The 20,090-nt window shown below is 41.8% G+C and overlaps 1 protein-coding gene across 1 annotated transcript; it reads right to left on the bottom strand.

The window, feature by feature from the left end:
• Positions 1-2,928: 2,928 nt before the first annotated feature.
• Positions 2,929-17,393, bottom strand: Cct2 (chaperonin containing TCP1 subunit 2). Its single transcript, XM_027392356.2, has 16 exons — positions 17,238-17,393; positions 16,565-16,639; positions 16,392-16,457; positions 14,704-14,815; positions 14,209-14,285; positions 13,995-14,107; positions 13,023-13,225; positions 10,533-10,633; positions 10,207-10,334; positions 9,196-9,299; positions 8,130-8,249; positions 7,393-7,521; positions 7,139-7,242; positions 6,784-6,883; positions 4,851-4,992; positions 2,929-3,205 (listed from the first exon to the last, which is right to left on the bottom strand). Exons 1-16 carry the CDS (start codon positions 17,238-17,240, stop codon positions 3,175-3,177), a joined length of 1,608 nt encoding a protein of 535 aa, XP_027248157.1. The 5' UTR covers positions 17,241-17,393; the 3' UTR covers positions 2,929-3,174.
• Between the last annotated feature and the right edge of the window lie 2,697 nt (positions 17,394-20,090).

Here is a 20,090-nt window from a genome sequence, read left to right on the forward strand (position 1 = left end):
AGAAAACAGCTGTTGTTACAAAGGCCTCACTTTCCCAGCACCCACTGAAAAAGACCACAGAGAGCCCAGGGTCTGACCTAAGGTCTTAAAGTCAAGCCTTTCTTCCCAATGTAGCTGTGTGATGCCGGCACTAAGTCCAGGCTGGCCTCCACAGCAAAAAACTCAAGCCATGCTTCCACAGAGCCATACTATGTTAAAGGTAGAATGTAAAAGTCAGTTCACTTAAAACACACACTTGAAGTTTGAATTGGGGCCACAGGTTTGATTAAGTGTCTGCCCCATGTGTGGACATTCTGGTCTTTTATCACCATTTGTTAGGGTTTTTGTTCATAGGGTCTTTTGGCAGTCTCCAAACCTCAGTATTTAGGGCATTATTGAGGGAAGTATGTAAATTGAAACTTTATTACAATACATAAACTCTAGCTGTCAGTGGATGATCTAATAACCTTTCCAAAACACAAGGACACAAAAAATGTTTTCCTAACCAGACAAACCATACTGAGTTTTTGGAGTTAGGGGAGGATCTGACCTTCACAAGCACAGTTCTGAAATGACAGAATTCTTCCAGAAATACTGCTGGACAAGTCAGAGAGGTCCCAGAGTATCATATAACTGTCACCACCTCCCCGTGCACAGCACCTGCAATCTAGTCATAAGGCCACCAAAGACGTCTTTAATCATCAAATATAGTACGTTTATACCCACAGGGACAGATTCCACATTTCTACTAGAAGGCAGTCTTTTTTTTATAGTCCTCTCTCTCTCTCTCTCTCTCTCTCTCTCTCTCTAGCTTATAGTCTATTCTTATTTAGGGTGATTGAAGCCATATACTCAGCTGATGCTAAGAACAATTTGCAAACAAGAATTTGGCTTCCAAGCCTCTGCTACAGCACTTTACAGATTGCTGTTTGCCCAGTCTTCCCTCTTGAGATGAATGGGCCTATCTTCCCCAGCATAAGCTGCACCCTTGTGTTGAAGCTAGCTGACCTCGAGAGTTCTCACGGAATATGCTAAGTGCTCTGCATCCAACATTAAATACCAACATTTGGACGGGAGCCAAAAGGTTTTCACTTGAATCAGGAAGCCTGCAACACACATACCTTTCTCAAGCATGGCTGATTTTGCTGCTTAAAAATGTTTTCACTGGAGCCGGGCGTTGGTGGTGCACGCCTTTAGTCCCAGCACTAGGGAGGCAGAGGCAGGTGGATCTCTGTGAGTTCGAGACCAGCCTGGTCTACAAGAGCTAGTTCCAGGACAGCCTCCAAAGCCACAGAAGAAACCCTGTCTCCAAAAAACCCCCAAATGTTTCCACTGTAGGTTTTCCATCACTTATATATGGTACTTACATTTAACTCTTCTGGTGGTCTGGGAGATGCTATGATCACCTGTCAGCAAATAAGGAAGAATGCCTGAAGCACCAAGTATTAACTATTTCAGTCTGGAAACCCCAAGGACTGGACTGGGGAAATATCTTGCAGACCACTCCGGAAATGGAGATGAAGATAGATAAGCTATTAACTCCTCACTCTTCCAGAGCTTCGTATGTAGAATGTTAAGTTTTCACAAATAAGATGAGTGGTATCAACCTGTGCTGGCTAGTTTTCTGTAACTTGACACAAGCTAGAGACATTTGGGAAGAGGAAACCTTCAACATAGAAAGTGCCCTACCAAACTAGCCTGTGGGCAAGCTTATTGGGGCATTTTCTTGATTTATGGTTTATCTGGGGAAGGGGCCACTTTGGGTTGGTGATTTTACGTGCTACAAGAAAGCAAAAGAAGCCATGAGAAGAAAGCCAGTATATGTATATATATGTATATGCATACACACATAATACATTTTAGATTTATACAGTGAGGAAATAAAGTGAGCACTTCAAAATCCCTGGTATGTCAGATTCAGGGACAGTAGTGAACCAGCAACCCCAAGAATTCTCAGAAGTTCCAATTGCTTTTGCAGAAACCTCAGTTCAGCATCCATAGTGGCTGACAATCACTGTTAACTATAGTTCCAGGGAATCTCATGCCCTCTTCTGACCTCCTCAGGCACCAGGCATGCATGTGGCACACATACACACATGGAAGCAAAGCACTCGTGTACATAAATCTGTGTATTTGTATGCACATATCAACAAACACCTACATATGGAAACTACAGGCTGACATCTGCCTCTGGCACTCTCCACTCTGGGTAAGTCTCTGGCTGTGACTAGCTAACCCCAGGGATCCTGCAGACCCAGGGCTGAATTTAGATGTGTATCACATGCTGAGGACCCAAGCTCAGGTCCCCATGCATGTGTGACAAGCATTTTTTCTGTGTCACTTTCTAGCCCTCTGATAACAACTTTGAAAGCCCTCTCTCCCCTATGAGGGCATCTGAGATTGCCAGAGATGCTAGTGAAACTTCTATGCTTTTGAGCTCTCTTAACTTTTGTGCACACTGCAACACACTAACTTCCAGATCTAAGTCACATTTAAGTTAAACTCAGTACTAACAAAATAAACATAATGAAGTTTAAGTAAACCCCTTATCTTAAGATAATGTTATCCTATTAGGGTACCAGAAAGAGGTGGACAGTTAAATATGACTTTTTCAAACTTGAACAGAAATTGAAATTTTTATCTAATGTAAGAAAGGGTACTGATATAGAATTAAATCAGAATTGTACCTTATGGTACTTCTACTCCAAATTAACGTGCAGTAAAAGCTATGCATGACTGAGTATACATATGGCCCATCAACAAAGCCAAAAGACTAATGTATCCATATTTAAATCTGATTGGGACATAATCAAGATAATTATTTAGTGAAACAATAAGGTCAATAATTGACAAACTCGAAACAACTCCACACTGAAATACAATCACTTCCATCAAGTACATTTCCAGTAGGAAGGATATACACAGATCAATCAATAAGACATCAAGGGCTAGTTTAAGTAACTGGGTTTTTATTTTAATACACAGTCTGAGAAATGAACTTATAAATCAGCTGAATTGTATGGAAAATGAAATAGCAAATAAATTAGACCCATGTTTAAAACAGAAGGTCAGCTAAATGTTCCAACTTAAGGCTATCATGGACACATCAACTCCATAGTCTTCTTCAAAAGGTTGAAGTCTTTCAAATACAACTTCACTATGAACTGGTCCAGAGAGCAACAGCAATGGGAATGCTTAGCAGGGGTGGTGATCAGGGACACGTTTCCTATAAGGAAAAATCATACAATTAAGAAAAAGAAGTAAAAAAAATCAAAAGTATGGTTTTTAACTAGTTTTCCATTGGCTACAAACGGAGCAAGAACCTGTCTTACTGAAACCTCTGTAGCTCCACTTCCCACAGGCACCTAACCCCCAACTAATATACACTCTCCAAAAAGATTGCCCTAGTTTTTGCTTTATTTTTTATTTTCCTAAAGACCAGACCTTGCTGTATATCCTAAGACTAGACTTGCAATCCTCCTGCCTCAGTCTCCCTAAGGAATATATACTTGGCCTAATTCTTTTTTTTTTTTTTTTTTAACGTAACCTAAGTACTAGAAAAGTTCACCAAACTAGCCAGACAGCATTAAATAAAGACACAGGACAACAACCTACTCAGGAGCACGACTGCCAACAGATAAGCTAGAGACTGGGTGGTGTGCCTTAGTACACCAGTAACCATCCCTTGTATCTCTAATTCTCTGGCCACCATACAGTTTGGACATAGAAGAATCTTTTGCAAAAAGATAGCAGGAACATCAGTGAACACTTTAACTTCATATTTCTGTTCATAAAAAAATTTAAAACAAAGTATATGTATATATATGTATGCATACACACACAGACAGACGGACACACACAAAACATTTTAGATTTATACAGTGGGGAAATAAAGTGAGTACTTCAAAATCCCTGGTATGTCAGTTTCAGGGATAGTAAACCAGCAACCCCAGGAATTCTCAGAAGTTTCAAAATTACAGAATTTTAAACACCTAACAATCTTCCACTTAGCTATTTGGACATCACAGACCCACACTTCCTCTAAGGGCTTGCTTCTTTACTCTTGCTTATACGACACCTCAAAACCACCATTTACTTCATCTTCCCTCTTCTGAACTTAACTACAGAATGAATTTGATCCCTGCCACTCCACTGACACTACATGTCAAAACTAATGTTGCTACCTTCCTTGACCTATTCAGCAGATCATTTTGGCTGTTCATTTCTTCTTCCTAATTATTACTTCCACCTGGCATCTTGGGTACATGTTCACTTGGCATTCCTCTCCTCCCATCCAAAACCAACAGAACCAGCTAAGTATGAACTGAAACTTATAAATCTTACATCAGATTTTTTTTGACACAAAACATGAAACAGACTGATGAACTTGTGGTGTGAATGCATTCTAAGAGAACTGACGTTTCCCTGAGTATGAACCTATAAAGGGTCCTTGCACAATGGGTGCTTGAGAATGATGCCTGTGTGAGCCATGTGTGGGGACGACCACCTGTAATCTCAGCATATGAAGCTCAGGAGTGGATTCTGAATCTGAAACTAGCCCAGGTTACATAGCAGGACCATGTCCATAACCAGAACCACCACATGTATCCACATGGAAGTGTATCCAGGAAGGAAAGCTGCATGATCTCACCCTGGTAGAAAGACACCAGGCAGCCATAGCTCCCTTATACCTTCCTAAGCCTGGCTCTTTAACACTTCCAATCCAAGTGTGTCCCAGGCTGTCCATGCCTCTTTCCTGTGATCACATATTTTAGATAATTTGCATAATACTCTATCAAATAACTAAAGCTCCCTAGGGTTTGTCTCATGCAAGCACCCTAAGAATGCCAGGTGCTCTGGTACATTCATACCTCGGTGCTGCTTTGATGATGTTGTCCACACGGAGAATCACCTCTGCTGCTTCAGCTGCACTCAAGAGAACCTGCCGCTTCACTTGGAAACTCTCTGTGATACCCAGTACTGCCATGTCTCCAATGGTACCTTCCTTCATATCTGAAAAAACAGTAAAGTACAATTTAACAAATAAGGCATTAAAGCATCTCTAATAGCTTTTAATAAAACTAACCATGTTACTATACCTAACTACCTGATTTAGTTAGCAGATCAGTCAATAAAAGCACTCAAAGAAAATCTTTTAAAGTTGTAGAGATTAGATCAATGTCTCAGTGGTTAACATCATTTACTGTTCTTGAAAACAGCCTGAATTAAGTTCCCATCACCCATGTGGGGTAGCTCACAACCTCTTCTGGTGTCTGAGGATGCATGTACCCACACATGCACACACACCTTAAGAATTAATTTTTAAGTGGGGCTAAGGATATGTTTCCATGGGTGAATGTTTGCCCCTGAAAACCTAAGGATCTGAGTTTGAGCCCTCAGCACATTCGTACGCACACACACACGCACACACGCACGCACGCACGCACGCACGCACGCACGCACGGCACAGCTGCCAAGTGCCTCTAAAACTATCATTGGGAGGAAAGGAAAAAGGGGGGGGGGTTGAGAGGGGAGACAGACAGCACTGTCTTCACCAAGAGCTCCGACCATTCAGCCTAGCAAAAATGGCAAACTTCTAGTTCAGTAAGACCCTGACTCAGGTAAGGTGGAAAGCAAGAAGTAGGTACCCACACCTTCCTCTATTGTGTCCACAGGGACTGACATATTCATATGAATTTAAAACACACACAAATGCCAACGCTGGGGGCAAGGGGAGGCAATACTAATAATTTTTTAAACAGAGGGCAACAGTATCAAACAAAAACTTTTAGAGGGGTAAGCTAGCAAAACGGTTTAATAGGTAAAGTTTCTTGCCTCTAAGCAGTATGACCCTGAGTTTGATCCTTAGGACCGAGAGACAACTCCTACAAACTGTCCATCTTTTATATAGTTAGCATAGTGGCGCACGCCTTTAATCCCAGCCTTTAATTGGGAGGCAGAGATAGGCGGATGGATCTCTGTGAGTTCTAGACCAGCCTGGTCTACAAAAGCTAGTTCCAGGACAGCCTCCAAAGCCACAGGGAAACCCTGTCTCGAAAAACCAAACCAAAACAAAAAAAAAAGAACTTTTAAAAAAGTACAAAAACCAAAAAAACCCTACTGAATGAAGAGGGAATGGACTACCGTTGCTTTGCTAAACAGACATTATGTCCAACTGCCATCTAAACATTTGTTTGTATGCATGGATTAGTGCTGCCCGAAGCCTTACTCAGAAAAGCTTCAGTCTGCAGTGGGTGTCAGTTAGTACAGACTCATGATTGGTTAAACGTACAGAAAATAATGACTGTTGAGTGCTCAGCCCTCAACAGAACATGCACATCACTCCCTCAGGGTCTCTCTGAGCACTGCAGAACAAGATATAATGCATGTAAGAGCTATAGGATGAGGCGTGCTGGACATTACATGGTTGCTGCACCTGTGATGTCACAGCAGCGGTGGCCACTTGTACACAACTGTACAAGAGAAGAGTGGCTCAGAAGATCCCATCCCCGCAGGCCTAATGGTTGCTGGAGAAGGGTAAGTCATATTCCCCAGTGTACAGCCACCAACCAGGTACCTTTATGCAAGTAAATAATCCTCCACCCATCTAAATGGGAGAGGGATTTGGGAACACAGAGTTTAGTGGAAGAGAAAATGAAAGAGGAAATGTGTTAAAAAAGAACAATGGGAGTATGACCAAGTGCATAATATATAGTTTGGTTATAGTTATGGTTTGTGTGTATAAATTTTTTAAATTGAAAATTACTTTCAACAATGACTATAAAAGCCCACTTGATTTCTTACCCAGTCCAGTAGTTGTACGACCTTCACTGTGAGCAGCCCGGAGCTGTGCCACCAGATCTGCACTGTCATAGCCTGCATTGTCAGCTATAATGGTTGGCAACTACAATATGAAAAATGAAAAATAAACACCAAGGACTAGTAACTGTCTCTAGGCACACACCATGCCTGGCTGGCTATTTCTTAATAACTGTTCATGATGAGTACACAATGTAAAATCAAACTATAAAATATTGTGAACCACTTCAGTTTTATAAAAGGTAAGGAAAATATCATCTTTTTGTCTAGGACAGAAAAATGTATTCAGTTTAAATCAACTCCCATGAAACTAATGTTCAGATCTCTTTTTAATAGTTACCATTCTTAGTGCTTTAGCAAAAGACTCCATTGCTACAGCTTCTTTTCCTGGAGTTTTACTGGCAAGTTTTGCCACAGCATGAGCCATCAGCATCTCAGAACAACCTACAAATTAAAATCCAAAAACTATTATGTGCTCTGCTCTCTCCAAAACAACGAACTGACTTCCCTTGAGGTTTGTCATTTTAAAATCAAAGGCTAACATGATTAGTTTTTACAAGTCAAGAAAGAATTTAACACTTTCCAAATACTTACCTCCTCCATAGACTGTCCTAGGATCTTTCACAGTCTGGGCAAGAACACAAAGGGCATCATGCAAAGACCTTTCAGCTTCATCCAAAATTTGTTGTGTGGCACCACGAAGTACAATAGTACAAGCCTCACCTAACATCAAATATAATATTCATGTCAGTTTCCATGTAGTCACATACCACACAGTTATTTGCATTTCATTATTTATGTATGCATGACTATTATTGGGTTTTGGTAGCTGATGTCATCTACCATGCAATGCTTTCTCTGCAAAAATCCATGTTTGTAAGTACTCTTAAGTTAATCAAGAAAATCTATGCTAAATGTACACATTTCAAAAAGGCACAGCAAATATCAACGTAAGACCTCAAGACACTGAAACAAAACAAAAAATAGGCCCTCTCAAAATTTACTTTATATTTGTCCGTATATATCCACTCCACGTATTAATCTTTGGGTGTGTGTGTGGGGGAGTATGCATGCTTATATATCCACTGCACGTATTAATCTTTGGGTGTATGTGTGTGGGGGTATGCATGCATGTTAGTAAGGGGAAACTGGTTCTCTCCTTCTACTGTATGTGTCCCAGAGAAGGAACTTAGGTCATCAATCTCAGCACCAAGCACCTGATTCACCGTCTCACCTATAGAATGTATTTTAGCACTACGGTAACTTTTCTTTTGCTTCAAGAGGCCAACAAGGACCTAGATACTTAAGCCAAAATTTACATAGTCACTCACCAAGGGCAACTCCAGAAAAGTGGATGAGTTTGTCTTCTCCAATCATGACTTCCTCAATAAGTTTGCAGCTTCCAAGCTTCACCAGCTCCGGGTGATCAAAAGTGGAGGCAATCTCACCACCTATGATCATAAACACATTACAGGGTTAAAATAGCTCTCAGCTGGGCATGGTGGCACACGCCTATAATACCAACACTAGGAAGACAGAGGCAGGCGGATCTCTGTGGGTTTGAGGCTGTTTTTGGATTCACTTTTTAAAGCTCCAATTTGTTTAGACTATACCTAGAAAACTAATCTTTATATTTGTGTGAAAGAACTAGGTGTCCTGAAACACAACAACAAAAAGAATTCCACAGCCATGGCAAACCTAGCATTTATATAATTTGGTATACATATTAAACATTCATAAACTGAAACCTAAATGTGCAACTTTTTAAGAACAAAAATAACTGAAGTAGAAAATACTGTATCTGAGTCCACGCAATGGACCAGTAAAAACGCAAGTCAACCAAAAATATTGAAGATATCTTTGTGTATGAGGCATACATATCTAATAAAAATGAATTCCATGTTTAGACTTGAATTTTACCCCGTTATCTCACTATGCATGATCAAGTAGTTCACTCCACACACCCAAGATCCAAAATCTGAGAAACTTGAGTACCAAGCACCAAGCATTTCTAAGAGAGAAAACTACTACTACTACTACTACTACTACTACTACTACTACTACTACTACTAACTACTTACTACTACTTCTGGGACCAGTAAGATAATTCAGAATACTATAAAGATATTTGCCACCAAGCCTTATGACCTGAGTTTGAGACCCAAGACTCACAAGGGAAGAGACATGCTAGCCATGGCTCATATGCACCCAAAACATACAAAAATCAATATAATTCTTCAAACAATGTAACTAAAGGCAAAATTCAGAATAACTACTTATATACCCTTAGCTCTTTAAGGGGTTTCTTCTTATTCTCAGCAATGCACTGCACAGTAATGCTCAATAAATACAAGAATGGTAATTATACTTGCTAGAAACTAATGTCTTTTTCCATACCTGTGACAAGTGCCAGGCGTTCCACACCTGCAAAATCTGCATGTTCAATAGCCATGACACCAGCAGCACCAAACAGTTGTTCGGGATAATTATAAATTAACTGTCTGCAAACAAAATACAAAGGAACTTTATGCTCAAAATGGCCACTTCTCATGATGAAATACAAAACCTGTAAACATTTTACTTCGCCGCAAACAAACAAACAAACAAACAAAACCAGCCTGATGATGTATGCTCAATCCTTGGGTCTCAAATGGGAGAGATCCCATTCCCACAAGCTCTCTAACCTCCATAGCAAAGGCAAAAAAGAAATTAAAAAACAAAACAACCCCAAACCAGTAATCTACAGCAATGAAATGCTAAAAATCTTCAAGAAAGCTATTTCTACCCAAGAGTCTCCCCCTTAAGAGATTCATTTCTCAGGTTCCAGCTAGAATCACTCCCTCAGAAATTCCAAGAGAAACAATTCATCATATTGAAGCCATTCCCTATCCTGAGTATCCAGAAGAATCTGACATTGCTGTACACTGTCCCACAACTGCATGAATGAATCATCAGTCCTCTGGTGAATCCAGTGTGTTCTTCTGTCTACTAGTCCCTTAGTGGCCCTCTCTCTACATTAGAAGATGGATGTTATCTCACTGTGAGTGCTCAAGACTGACTACTGTACTTTAAGTGACAACACCCAACTAATTAGCCTCACTTCATCTACCACATCAAGCACTGTATCCTTTTATCACAACATGAAAAACTGAGTACAGTACAATAAAGTACTGAGACTAGCAACAAGGATTGAGGAACCTTAGAACATGTAAAACTTGCCTCTAATCTAACTAACAGTCCACTGAGTATGTCTTAGCTGATTGCTTGAGTTGCAACAATCTGTAACTGTAAGTAAACCATATACAACAGTTTCTAACAGTAAGCAATTTGACAGGAAATAAATTCACATGGAAACAAAAATAACTTTAGGGTTTGCTGAAAACACTGTCAGCACAAGCAAACACAGACCTGTTAATAAAGCAATTTATCCCATGCTTAAGAATACGCTCAACCTTCTCCTTCATCTTTTCCTTTTCTGCATGCTCTATTTCGGCAACCTTTGCCGTGGAATCAACTCTGACCCGAGAGCCAAATATCTAAGATGAAAGACATAAAGACAGAGTTAAGTCTCACTCCTCTTTAAAGTTCTATAAAGTTCTATAACACAGTATTTTTATGAACAAAGTATATGTGGGCATATATATTATTTTCAAACAGATCCCAAGCTGTTTAATGTACTTGACTCCTGATTAACAGCAATCAGCAATAGAATTTCAAGAAATATAGTCATGTACTTTTATTTTGTCGGTATCCATTCCAGTATTTGCAATAAGAATTTTAGCATTTTCAATTCTCTTTGGTTGATTTACTCCAATCTTTTTATCCAACAGAAAACCTACAACAAAAACAGAGGCGGCAATAAATACTTTGATGATGCATTAGTAAATCTGCAAAGTTATCTGGGTTACCAAATTAGTAATTCAAATAATGCATTTTAAAGTACAATGTACCATGTTCCCAGAATCTAAAAAGCATTCTATTACAGCAATGATCACAAACTCAACTCAATATTTAAAATATATTTGAGGACCAGGTAGTGGTGGCACACACCTTTAATCCCAGCACTTGGGGAGACAGAGGCAGGCGGATCTACAAAGTGAGTTCCAAGACAGCCAGAACTGTAACACAGAGAAAACAAAACAAAACAATAGAAATACATTCAATAGACCAGAATCTATTGATTATAATGTAAAAAATTTAAGTTCATTTTTACTAGCTTAAAAAACCAACAAGACAAAAGAAGCAGTGAAGATTAGTGCTATGAATTGCTATGCTTTTCAAAAGAATTCAGCCTAGCCTGGCACAGTGGTCTATCCCAAAACTAAGGAGAGCAACATAATAGAGACCTTGCCCTAAAAAATAAATGAATAACAAATAAAGCTCCACCTTGTTGTAAAATAGAAACAATACAGACAACACAACTGACAAACTGGTCCCAATCATGCTCTTGTCCTTAGTGGCTTATGGATGAATAAGCCTGATACCCATATGCAAAACATGTGTAACTAGAGGCAGAGATGCTAATTACAAGCCTAGCTTTGCTGACTGAGTAGCATCATATGACCTAACATTGACCGTCTTCATAGGCTTCTTTCAGACATGTTTTAAGAAACTTTTAGCTCATTAAGCTCATCTTGTGCTTTCTGCTCTATTCAGCTTGATGTTGTCCTCAGCAGATCATCATTATGAGAACTAAAGGATTAAAGTTCCAATTATAGTTCCTGGCACAGAGCACATATACAAGAATGGGGGCAGTAAGTGCCTCTTTGTTATAAGGATCCCTTGCACCTGGCAGCCCATTAGAAACATTACAGAGCCCTTGCATATCTATGTAAGCAAGACATTTTCGGAATTGCATAAACCAAATGGCATAGGACACACAGGAAAACCAGGATTTTTAAGTCACCTGTTTATAAAGCACAACTTGACTCTTTTTACCCCTTTTAAGAAAATGCCTACACAGGGCAATGTTCATTTAAAAGGAAATACAATGTGAAGACACTGAAAATCTATGCCCTACAAACTACATTAAGAAAAACAGCATCTCCAAGACTTAGTCTTCAAAAAAACGACATCCCTATATATTAACCATATACAATTATTTGTTGGTTAAAGAAATTGAAAATTTCTTGAAACAACAGAATGAGCTAGAGATAGATCAGATGTGAAGAGTGCTTGCTGCTGCAGAGGAGTGTGGCTCCCACCAGTCTCTAACTGCACCTTGAGCAGTTCCACTGCTGTGCAATAAATAACCACACAGACACAAACACGCATATAATTAGCCAATGATGGAGCTCAGTTAAGAGTGCTCACTGAGCACTCACAAAGCCTTAGGCAGATGGACCTCACCCCCATCTTGCATAAACCAGGTGTGTGGTACACATTTGTGACCTCACAACAGTTTAAGGTCTTCCTTGGTCATACACACAGCAAGTTCAAGGCCACCACTAGCTACGAAAGACTATCTTTAAAAACAAGTAACCAAGCAGGGTGGTGGTGATATATGCCTTTAATACTAGCACTTGGGAGGCAGAGATAGGAAGATTTCTGTGAGTTATAGGCCAGCCAGGTCTACACTTGGAGTTCCAGAACAGCCAAGGCTACACAGAGAAACCTAAAAACAAAACAACAAAGCATACAGAGATGACTCAGCAGTTAAAGAGCACTTGCTGCAGACCTGGGTTTGGTTCTCAGCACCCAAATGGAGGCTCAAGCCATTTTTACTCCAGTTCCAGGGATTCCTGTACCTTCTGACCTCATGGGCACCAGTCATGCGTGTGGTGCACATACACGTGGGCAAAAGGCTTATATAGTAAGTCTAAAAGTTTTTAATTAAAAAAGTGACAAATGCCACACCAAAGTCAATAAAACAATCAAACATAAATCCTTTATCCTCAACAACCTGCTAATTAAATGATATGACTTATCCAGATTCATGTATTGGAAAATACATGTAATTCTGAAAAAAAAGGGGGGAGGCATTTGGGAACAGCTTTTGGCAATGCTATAATTTCCCTATTAGACAGCAAATGACTTCATGTGTGAAATCTAGAAACGAAGATGCTGTGGAAATAGTGTGGAACATGAAGCACACTGTCAACACTACAAACTGATTAAAGTTACAAAACAGTAACATGAATCACTGGAAGCAGGTAAGGGTGGGTGGGTTTTCGAGACTCAGGAGCCGATCAAATCTTTTCTATATTTGGGACACACACACATACCTTCATCTAAATAGGAGTCTGCCAGACTCCCTCCTAGCTTCTTGATGACATGGATGGCCTCCAGATTACCAGAGCCCTTCAGTCTGAGAACAGCTTCTACAGCTAACTCCGTAAAGTGGTCCTTATGATGAGTAAGGAGTTTTGAGGATAATGTCGTTCCTGCAATGTTCATTAAATCTTGCCGGAATTTGACTTCATCGTAACTAAAACCAATCAAATGAAAAGAAAACCCTTCTGTTATTAAAATTATTCCAATATATTAAGTATACTTTAATTTCCAAATTTTACCTAAGTACTAGACTCTAACCAGGCCTCTAATATCACCAAAATCAAGAAACATGTAAACAATGGGATACTGTCTTTCCAATCAAACCGCCAAACTGGGTGAGGGATATGCAAGCAAGACCATCAAATGTTGTCAAGAATGTGGGGAAACATCCATTCGTGACACACTTGGCACTAACAGAAATCATTGCTGGAGATTTGGTAATATACATAAAAGTAAATTAAAATACGTTAGACTCAGCAATTCCACTTCTAGAAATATTCCTTGGGTAACAATTTCCCACATTATTACAGAGCTAAAACTTTCCAAAAATACAATTCTTCAAGGGCAGACAGTTTAAGAAAACTTTATCAGTCATATACTGAAGCACCTAACAACTGATGTTGCACAGAACGTATCAACACCCAGAAACACAGGGGTTGCCTACCAAGGTTAAACAGAGATTAATAAACCAGGCATGGAAACACACCTATAGTTCCAGCACTCTGGAGGCAGAGGCATGTGGGTCTCTGTTTAGAGCACAGGAGGCCGGGGTGAAGAATCAGTTTCTATGCTAGCTAGCTGAGATTAGGAAGGCTATCCCTGGAGGTGACATGTAGATAGGATAAGGCAGCAAGACCATGCTCATGCATGTTTCTCATCGTCCTCTAGATCAGACTTTCCCAACAGAATCTTGGTATACCAACCCGTGATCAACAGCAGAGGTCAACAGCGCCTCTCTTGCTGCCTTGGTGGCTTCTCTCCAACCTGCAATGATGGTCTGTGGATGTATCTTTTTTGCAATTAAAGATTCTGCTTCCTGTCAATAAAAAAGTACACATATAAAAGTAATAAAGGGTTGGATTACTTCTACCGCTCAAAATCATTCACAATAATAAGGTGCAAGTGTTGAGTTCTTACCCGGAGTAGTTCTGCTGCCAAAACAGTAACAGAGGTAGTGCCATCACCAACTTCATCATCTTGAACCCTTGACATATCTAGGAAAAACAAAATTATTTCTCCACATTCCTAAATCCTTTTAAAACATCCACGAAAAAGCTAAACCCCACTTATAGTAGGTTCCATACCTGACAAAGTTTGTGAGAACTTTAAGTTCTAAATACAGTCCGTATCTTGAATGTGCCCTCCCAAATTCATGGAAGCTTAATCCCTCATCTTTTTCTGTCTCATCCATGTTATGACACAGCAAAAGGAACCTCACTGACTGGGCCCACTGGTCTTGGACTTCACAGTTCAGCCAGACAGACTTGTATCATTTAAAAACTACCTAGTTTGTGGTTGCAGCAGCCCCAAATGGATAATAATGATACTTCTGAAATTCATTTCAACAATGGCTAATGACGGCTATCATTTAAATAGTTGTAAAATTATTAACAAATAGATATGCAGACTCACCAACTAAAACTTTAGCTGCTGGGTTGTCAACACCAATGTTTTTTAGAATGGTGGCACCATCATTGGTTACCATTAGAGAGGCATCTCGTCCACTGCTTAGAAGAATTTTGTCCTTAAGAGAAATTGGTTTGTGTCAAATTGAGGAGTAAGTACTTCTTGAAGAAACCTGGAGTCAGTAACTGCACTCAGCTTTCCATTGCTGACACACCAACACTCTGGGTGGTTACCTGACCACCAAACATTTCAATGCATGTATCCGACAACCAACCCTCAAAAACTTGGAGGTACAGGTAACACAAACTAGCTCTGCTACAGCACCATGACAGACAACAATGGAAGCAAATGTCCATGAACAAAGTTAAAAGCAAACCCCAGAATACTGTATTGTGGTTAAAGAAAAATAACGTATTTTTAAAAATCATCACAATGGAACCCTCCTTATGCTAGTTAAAAGATCAATTTAAAAAAATTGGTAAAAATCCACAAGAGGGAGTTCAACAAAAACAGAGTGCTGAAGACAGGGTCAAAGAAAGCAGTGGGAGGCACTGAAGGAGGAGGTATCAGGGAAGTTGAAAGTTTGCTGGGTGACCTTGACCCAAGTCAGGGCTTGGCCATGTGTGCCAGAGAGGAGATGGCTTGGGTTTAGTTATGTCTTGAAATTGGAAGTGTGGGGTTTGTTCAGAGTGTTTATGATATCGAAGGACATATGGACAGTTAATGACTTTAGTGGAATGAAGCAGTAGTAGGCATTTGGCAATCATTTGGGCAGAGGAAACATAGGCGTCTGAGAAGAGATGAGATTTGTGTGGAACAGGTGATCATGAGAGAACAGGAGCCTAAGGGTGAGGATGAGTTATTAACAATGGAGGGGTCAGACAGGAAGGAGCTGGAGGACCCTCTTGTGTATGAGAAGGATGGGGAAAGAGGTCTTGGAGAGTTTTTTGACAGGAGTGTAGAGGATCTGGGGCAGAAAGGAGAATGCTAAGGAAAAGGGTAAGTATGGAGGGATTGAGGGAATGACGGGTAAGGAATGTCAGTGATGAGTTTTTGATAAAGAGAAATTTGGAGATAAAATCTGAGGCGATGGAAGTGACAGTAGAGTCCTTTGTAAGTTAGGAGTTGAGGGGAATAGTGGTGGGAACAGATGGTAAGAGGGGATCAATAGATTGTGAGAGCAGATCCCGGAGCTTGTAAGATTTAGTGATGAGCAGAAGGGCTGTGAAAGAGGGCATTCTACAGAGTTCTAGAGAGGAGTAAGCAACAGGGGCAAAGGTCCTTCTTAGGAAGTGTCTATGTATTTTGGAAGTGTTAATGATGGAAAGGTTTGTACAAATCTGAGAGGCAGAGGGCTGGAGCAGAAGAGAGAACACTTTAAGAGATTGATTGTGGGTGGAAGGACAGTAAGGCTATAAAAATAATAAGCATGTCAAAAGAGGTAGCAAAACTGACAGAAGCTTAGAAGAGGACACCAAAAAACCAAGTAGACACCAATAGCACATACACATAAAAGTGTTATCTTAGAAATGCATTATGAAAATCTATGATAAACTTAAAAATACTACCAGGTTTTGCATATAAATGGTAACACTTGCTGCCAGTGGAGAGTAATGTTCGATTGGGGATGGGGATACAGGAGGATAATTTTTTATAATTTAATGTTTTAGCTTGCAAAACATAATTTTTCTTACCATGCCCTTGGGCCCCAAAGTGCTCTTCACCAAGTCTCCAATGGCGATGGCACCAATAAAGGATGACTTAAATTAAAAGAGAAAAAAAGAAATCAGAAAAGGCGGTCAAAACTTACCAGAAGAGAGAAAAGTACAATCTTGTCATTTAAAAGAGGCGGAATGAACGGGCTTACCAGGCGAGCTGTTTCGGCTCTCTCTTCATCAGCTCCAGCCTTGAAGATATTCACAGGTGCCAGGGAAAGGGACGCCTAAAGAAAGGGAAACCAAGATACTCCGTTTGAATGCCAGTACTCTTGAAATTAACACATGTCGGGAGTCCGTCATGGGAGTGGGAGTTTATTTAAATGGCGAGAGGGACTTACTGGTGGGCGCCAGGAACCAATCAACCGGCTGGTATGTAGGGCTAAACTAAAGGCAACACTAAGGGGGAGGCAAGCGGCGTCGGAGGCACAGTGGTCCCAACCACCAGGGACCCTCCATCTTCCACAGGCCTGCACAGCCACCCGCCCGTCAGGCCCCGCCCCGAGGAGGGCGGGGCTGACAAGAGTACTAGAAACTTCTTCGTTTGGGGTGAGTCCCGGGGGTCATCGGGGTCCCCTAACCACGAAGATAGTTGATCTGAGACAGAGATGCTGGCTTGGGGTGCACTCTCCCTTCGCGCCCCCCGTAGAGAGTTCGGTCTGCGGATCCCACGCAGGCCTCACGCCCGGCCATGTGCGACCGGCCGGCCCGGGAGACGGCCTCAGGGGGCCTGTGTCTCCCGTTAGATAAAAGAGAGCGGCGGGGAAGCGGGACACAGCGGCACCCGGGCAGGAGCGGAGGTCGTGGCCCGAAAGCTAAGCTCACCATGGTTCCGACGAACTCAGCGCAGAGGATAATCCCTCACAAGCCGCGCCGGGAAGACGGCAGGGGAAAGGAAGGCGGAAGTGACGACACACTCTACCGAGGGGGGCGGAACCGACCGCGCAGGTTTCCGCCCGTGCGACCGCCTCCCTCCTGCGTAGTGGGCTGTGCCGGAAGCGTAGCCTCTGGAGGCCGGGGGTGGGGGGTGGGGGGACTGGACTCGCGCCACGCCCAGTGGCGGAAGTCACTGCAGATGGGGGAGGGGCTAAGGGCGGGCCCATTTAGAGTAGAACTCCAGAACAAAGAGACACAGAAACTGAGTTCCTGCTTACATGTATTTTTAAGGTCAGATGTACAGTTTCAAGTGTTGTACGCTAATCATTTCCCTCACTAACTCTCCCTGGAAGCAAACACTCAAGTTTTCATCTTTTTTTCCCTTTGTGGGGATTATTTACCTGCGTGGAGACTACTTCTCTTTCTGGGGCATAAAGCCCATGTTACACAGAATTCCCCTAGCTGGCCTTTTGTTTGTTTTTGTTTGTTTGTTTTGTTTGTTTTTTTGGCTTTTTGGAGAGCGGTCCAGAAAACTTAGTAGGGAACTAACCTGCTCCTTAGTTAGAAGCATAGCCTTGGAAAAGGCTGCTCTGGTTGACAGAGCTTTCTGAGGCTTTGTGACGAGTCTGCCGATAAAACGCTTTCTGTTCCCAGTGTCCGGATGACTCACAGCTGCTTTTCTAATCAGCGGGCCCGGGGGTGCTTGCCTCATGCCACACTTCAGGTGTTTGTCATCGGTTGCCACATTTGAGGCAGGAGTGGCTCCGGCAGTGGCTCGGGCAGCCTGGGGTAGCAAGCTGCTGCTGGGGTGTCCATAGTCTGACAATCTCCTTGTTCAGTTCTCTCTCTCTCTCTCTCTCTCTCTCTCTCTCTCACACACACACACACACACACACACACACACACACACACACACACACACACACGTACGTACGTTTTTTTCTTTTAAGTTCTACCAAAAATTGGGTTTTCCACCCTTCTAGTTATAATCATTGCTGGCTGGTGTAGCATACTGGTCAAAGGGATGCTCTCGGGAGCTGACTTCCTGTTTTGTTTTTGTTTTTTGTTTTGTTTTGTTTTTCAAGACGGGATTTCTCTGTGTTGTCTTGGAATTAGCTGTGTAAACCAGGCTAGTCTCAGAGATCTAACTGCCTCTGCCTCCTGAGTGCTGGGATTAAAAGTGTGTGCCACCACTATCTGGCACAAACTTCTTTTTAACAATTTAATACTGGCCGGGCTTTGGTGGCGTATGCCCTTAATCCCAGCACTAAGCACTCGGGAGGCAGAGGCAGGTGGACCTCTGTGAGTTCAAGGCCAGCCTGGTTTCCAGAGCGAGTGCCAGGATAGGCTCCAGAGAAACCCTGTCTCCAAAAAAAAAAAAAAAAAAAAAAAAAAAGAAGAAGAAGAAGAAGAAGAAGAGTTGACTATTGAATGAGATTTTAGTCTGTGTCATTTATCAGCTCCATTCTCCCAGGTCTCACCACCTCCAGAGTAGTAAGTGGGGTGGGAAATGTTGAGACAGGGTCGAACTCACAGAGATTCACCTGCCTCTGCTTCCCAGTGCAGGGATTAAAGGCGTGTGCCACCAACGCCCCGACTGAGACAGGGTCTCCTGTTGTTGTTGTTGTTTTTTTTTTTTTTGTTTGTTTGTTTGTTTGAAAACTTACCTATTTTTGTGGCATTGGGGATTGAACTCAGGGGCTTGGGTTGATGGATTATACAGCAGGAGTACAGTTGGCTTTCAGACGACCCACCCATCTCCCAAATTCTTCCACAGTGGCTTTACTGCATTGGCTTCCACGGCACATACACTAAAACTGGAATGATACAAAGATTGTTATGGCCCCTGTGTCCCTCCAACACTGAATGAAGCCTTCAGACATTCCCCAACACTTGATATTGTCACGTGTTAGATTTTTTAAAACTGTTTTTGCTATTTGCAGATTTTTGTTGTTGGTGGTGGTTTGGGTTTTTAGTGCTTGCAGTTGAACCCAAGACCTTTGTGCACGAGAGGCAAGTAGTCAACCACATAGCTGCTCTACCAGCCCTGCTTCCGATGGTCTGAGGTGGGTCACTAACATGTCTTGGTTTCCCTAGTTTGTGAAATGCAGAAGCAGCGGCACCTCTATCATTGGGTTGACCCGAGGAATAAAGTAATTCACAACCACACTGAACAGCTCCAGTTTACATGCCCCCGATAAACATTAGTATGGCATGGTTAGACTGGACCTCTGTTGTAGTAAACACTTGAGATTCTTGGCAAAAATGATGCTCAGTTTGGGCATAGATTCCATGGTTATTTTTAATAATAATAGCTGACTTCATGGTATTCACCACGTTGAGGGCTTTTTATACCATATCATTTGAACACACCCAGGCTGCTCAGTAGATACTAATACCATTCTGTTTTTAGATGAAGATGGGAGGGCTAACCCTTGTGCAGGAGGCTCTGGGACAGAGTTTCAGTGTTGTGACTAACCCTCCATGTGGTGATAATTTTATGCTGGCTGTAGTGGAGTCCTTGCTGTGCTCCTGAGAAACAGTCCAGGGAAGAGGGAAGTGGGCAGGCAGGCGGGAGCAGGAGGGCTCCCCAGACTTGCCTTGAGACTTAGGTTTCAAGCTGAGGACAAATGGCTAACTGAGGTGCCTACTTAACATGCCAAGCAGACCTGGCTGCCAGCATCCCTCAGTCCCTACCTGTAACATGGTATGGCTGGCACAACCTGCCCCTAACCTAAACTTCTCCAGCTCAGGGCTCACCAAGCTCTGAGCCTGAGACCAGGCAGTTTAATAACCACTGCT

Source organism: Cricetulus griseus, assembly GCF_003668045.3.
Source record: "Cricetulus griseus strain 17A/GY chromosome 1 unlocalized genomic scaffold, alternate assembly CriGri-PICRH-1.0 chr1_0, whole genome shotgun sequence".
NCBI lineage: Eukaryota > Metazoa > Chordata > Mammalia > Rodentia > Cricetidae > Cricetulus > Cricetulus griseus.

What these genes read in the sequence shown, in the direction of transcription:
- Cct2 (XM_027392356.2), bottom strand. An exon ending in ACCTCTGCTGTTGATCACGG is followed by an intron (nt 13,226 to 13,994) that starts GTTGGTATACCA and finishes GATTGGTTTTAG; the next exon opens with TTACGATGAAGTCAAATTCC. An exon ending in ATAAATTGCTTTATTAACAG is followed by an intron (nt 9,300 to 10,206) that starts GTCTGTGTTTGC and finishes TTTTGTTTGCAG; the next exon opens with ACAGTTAATTTATAATTATC.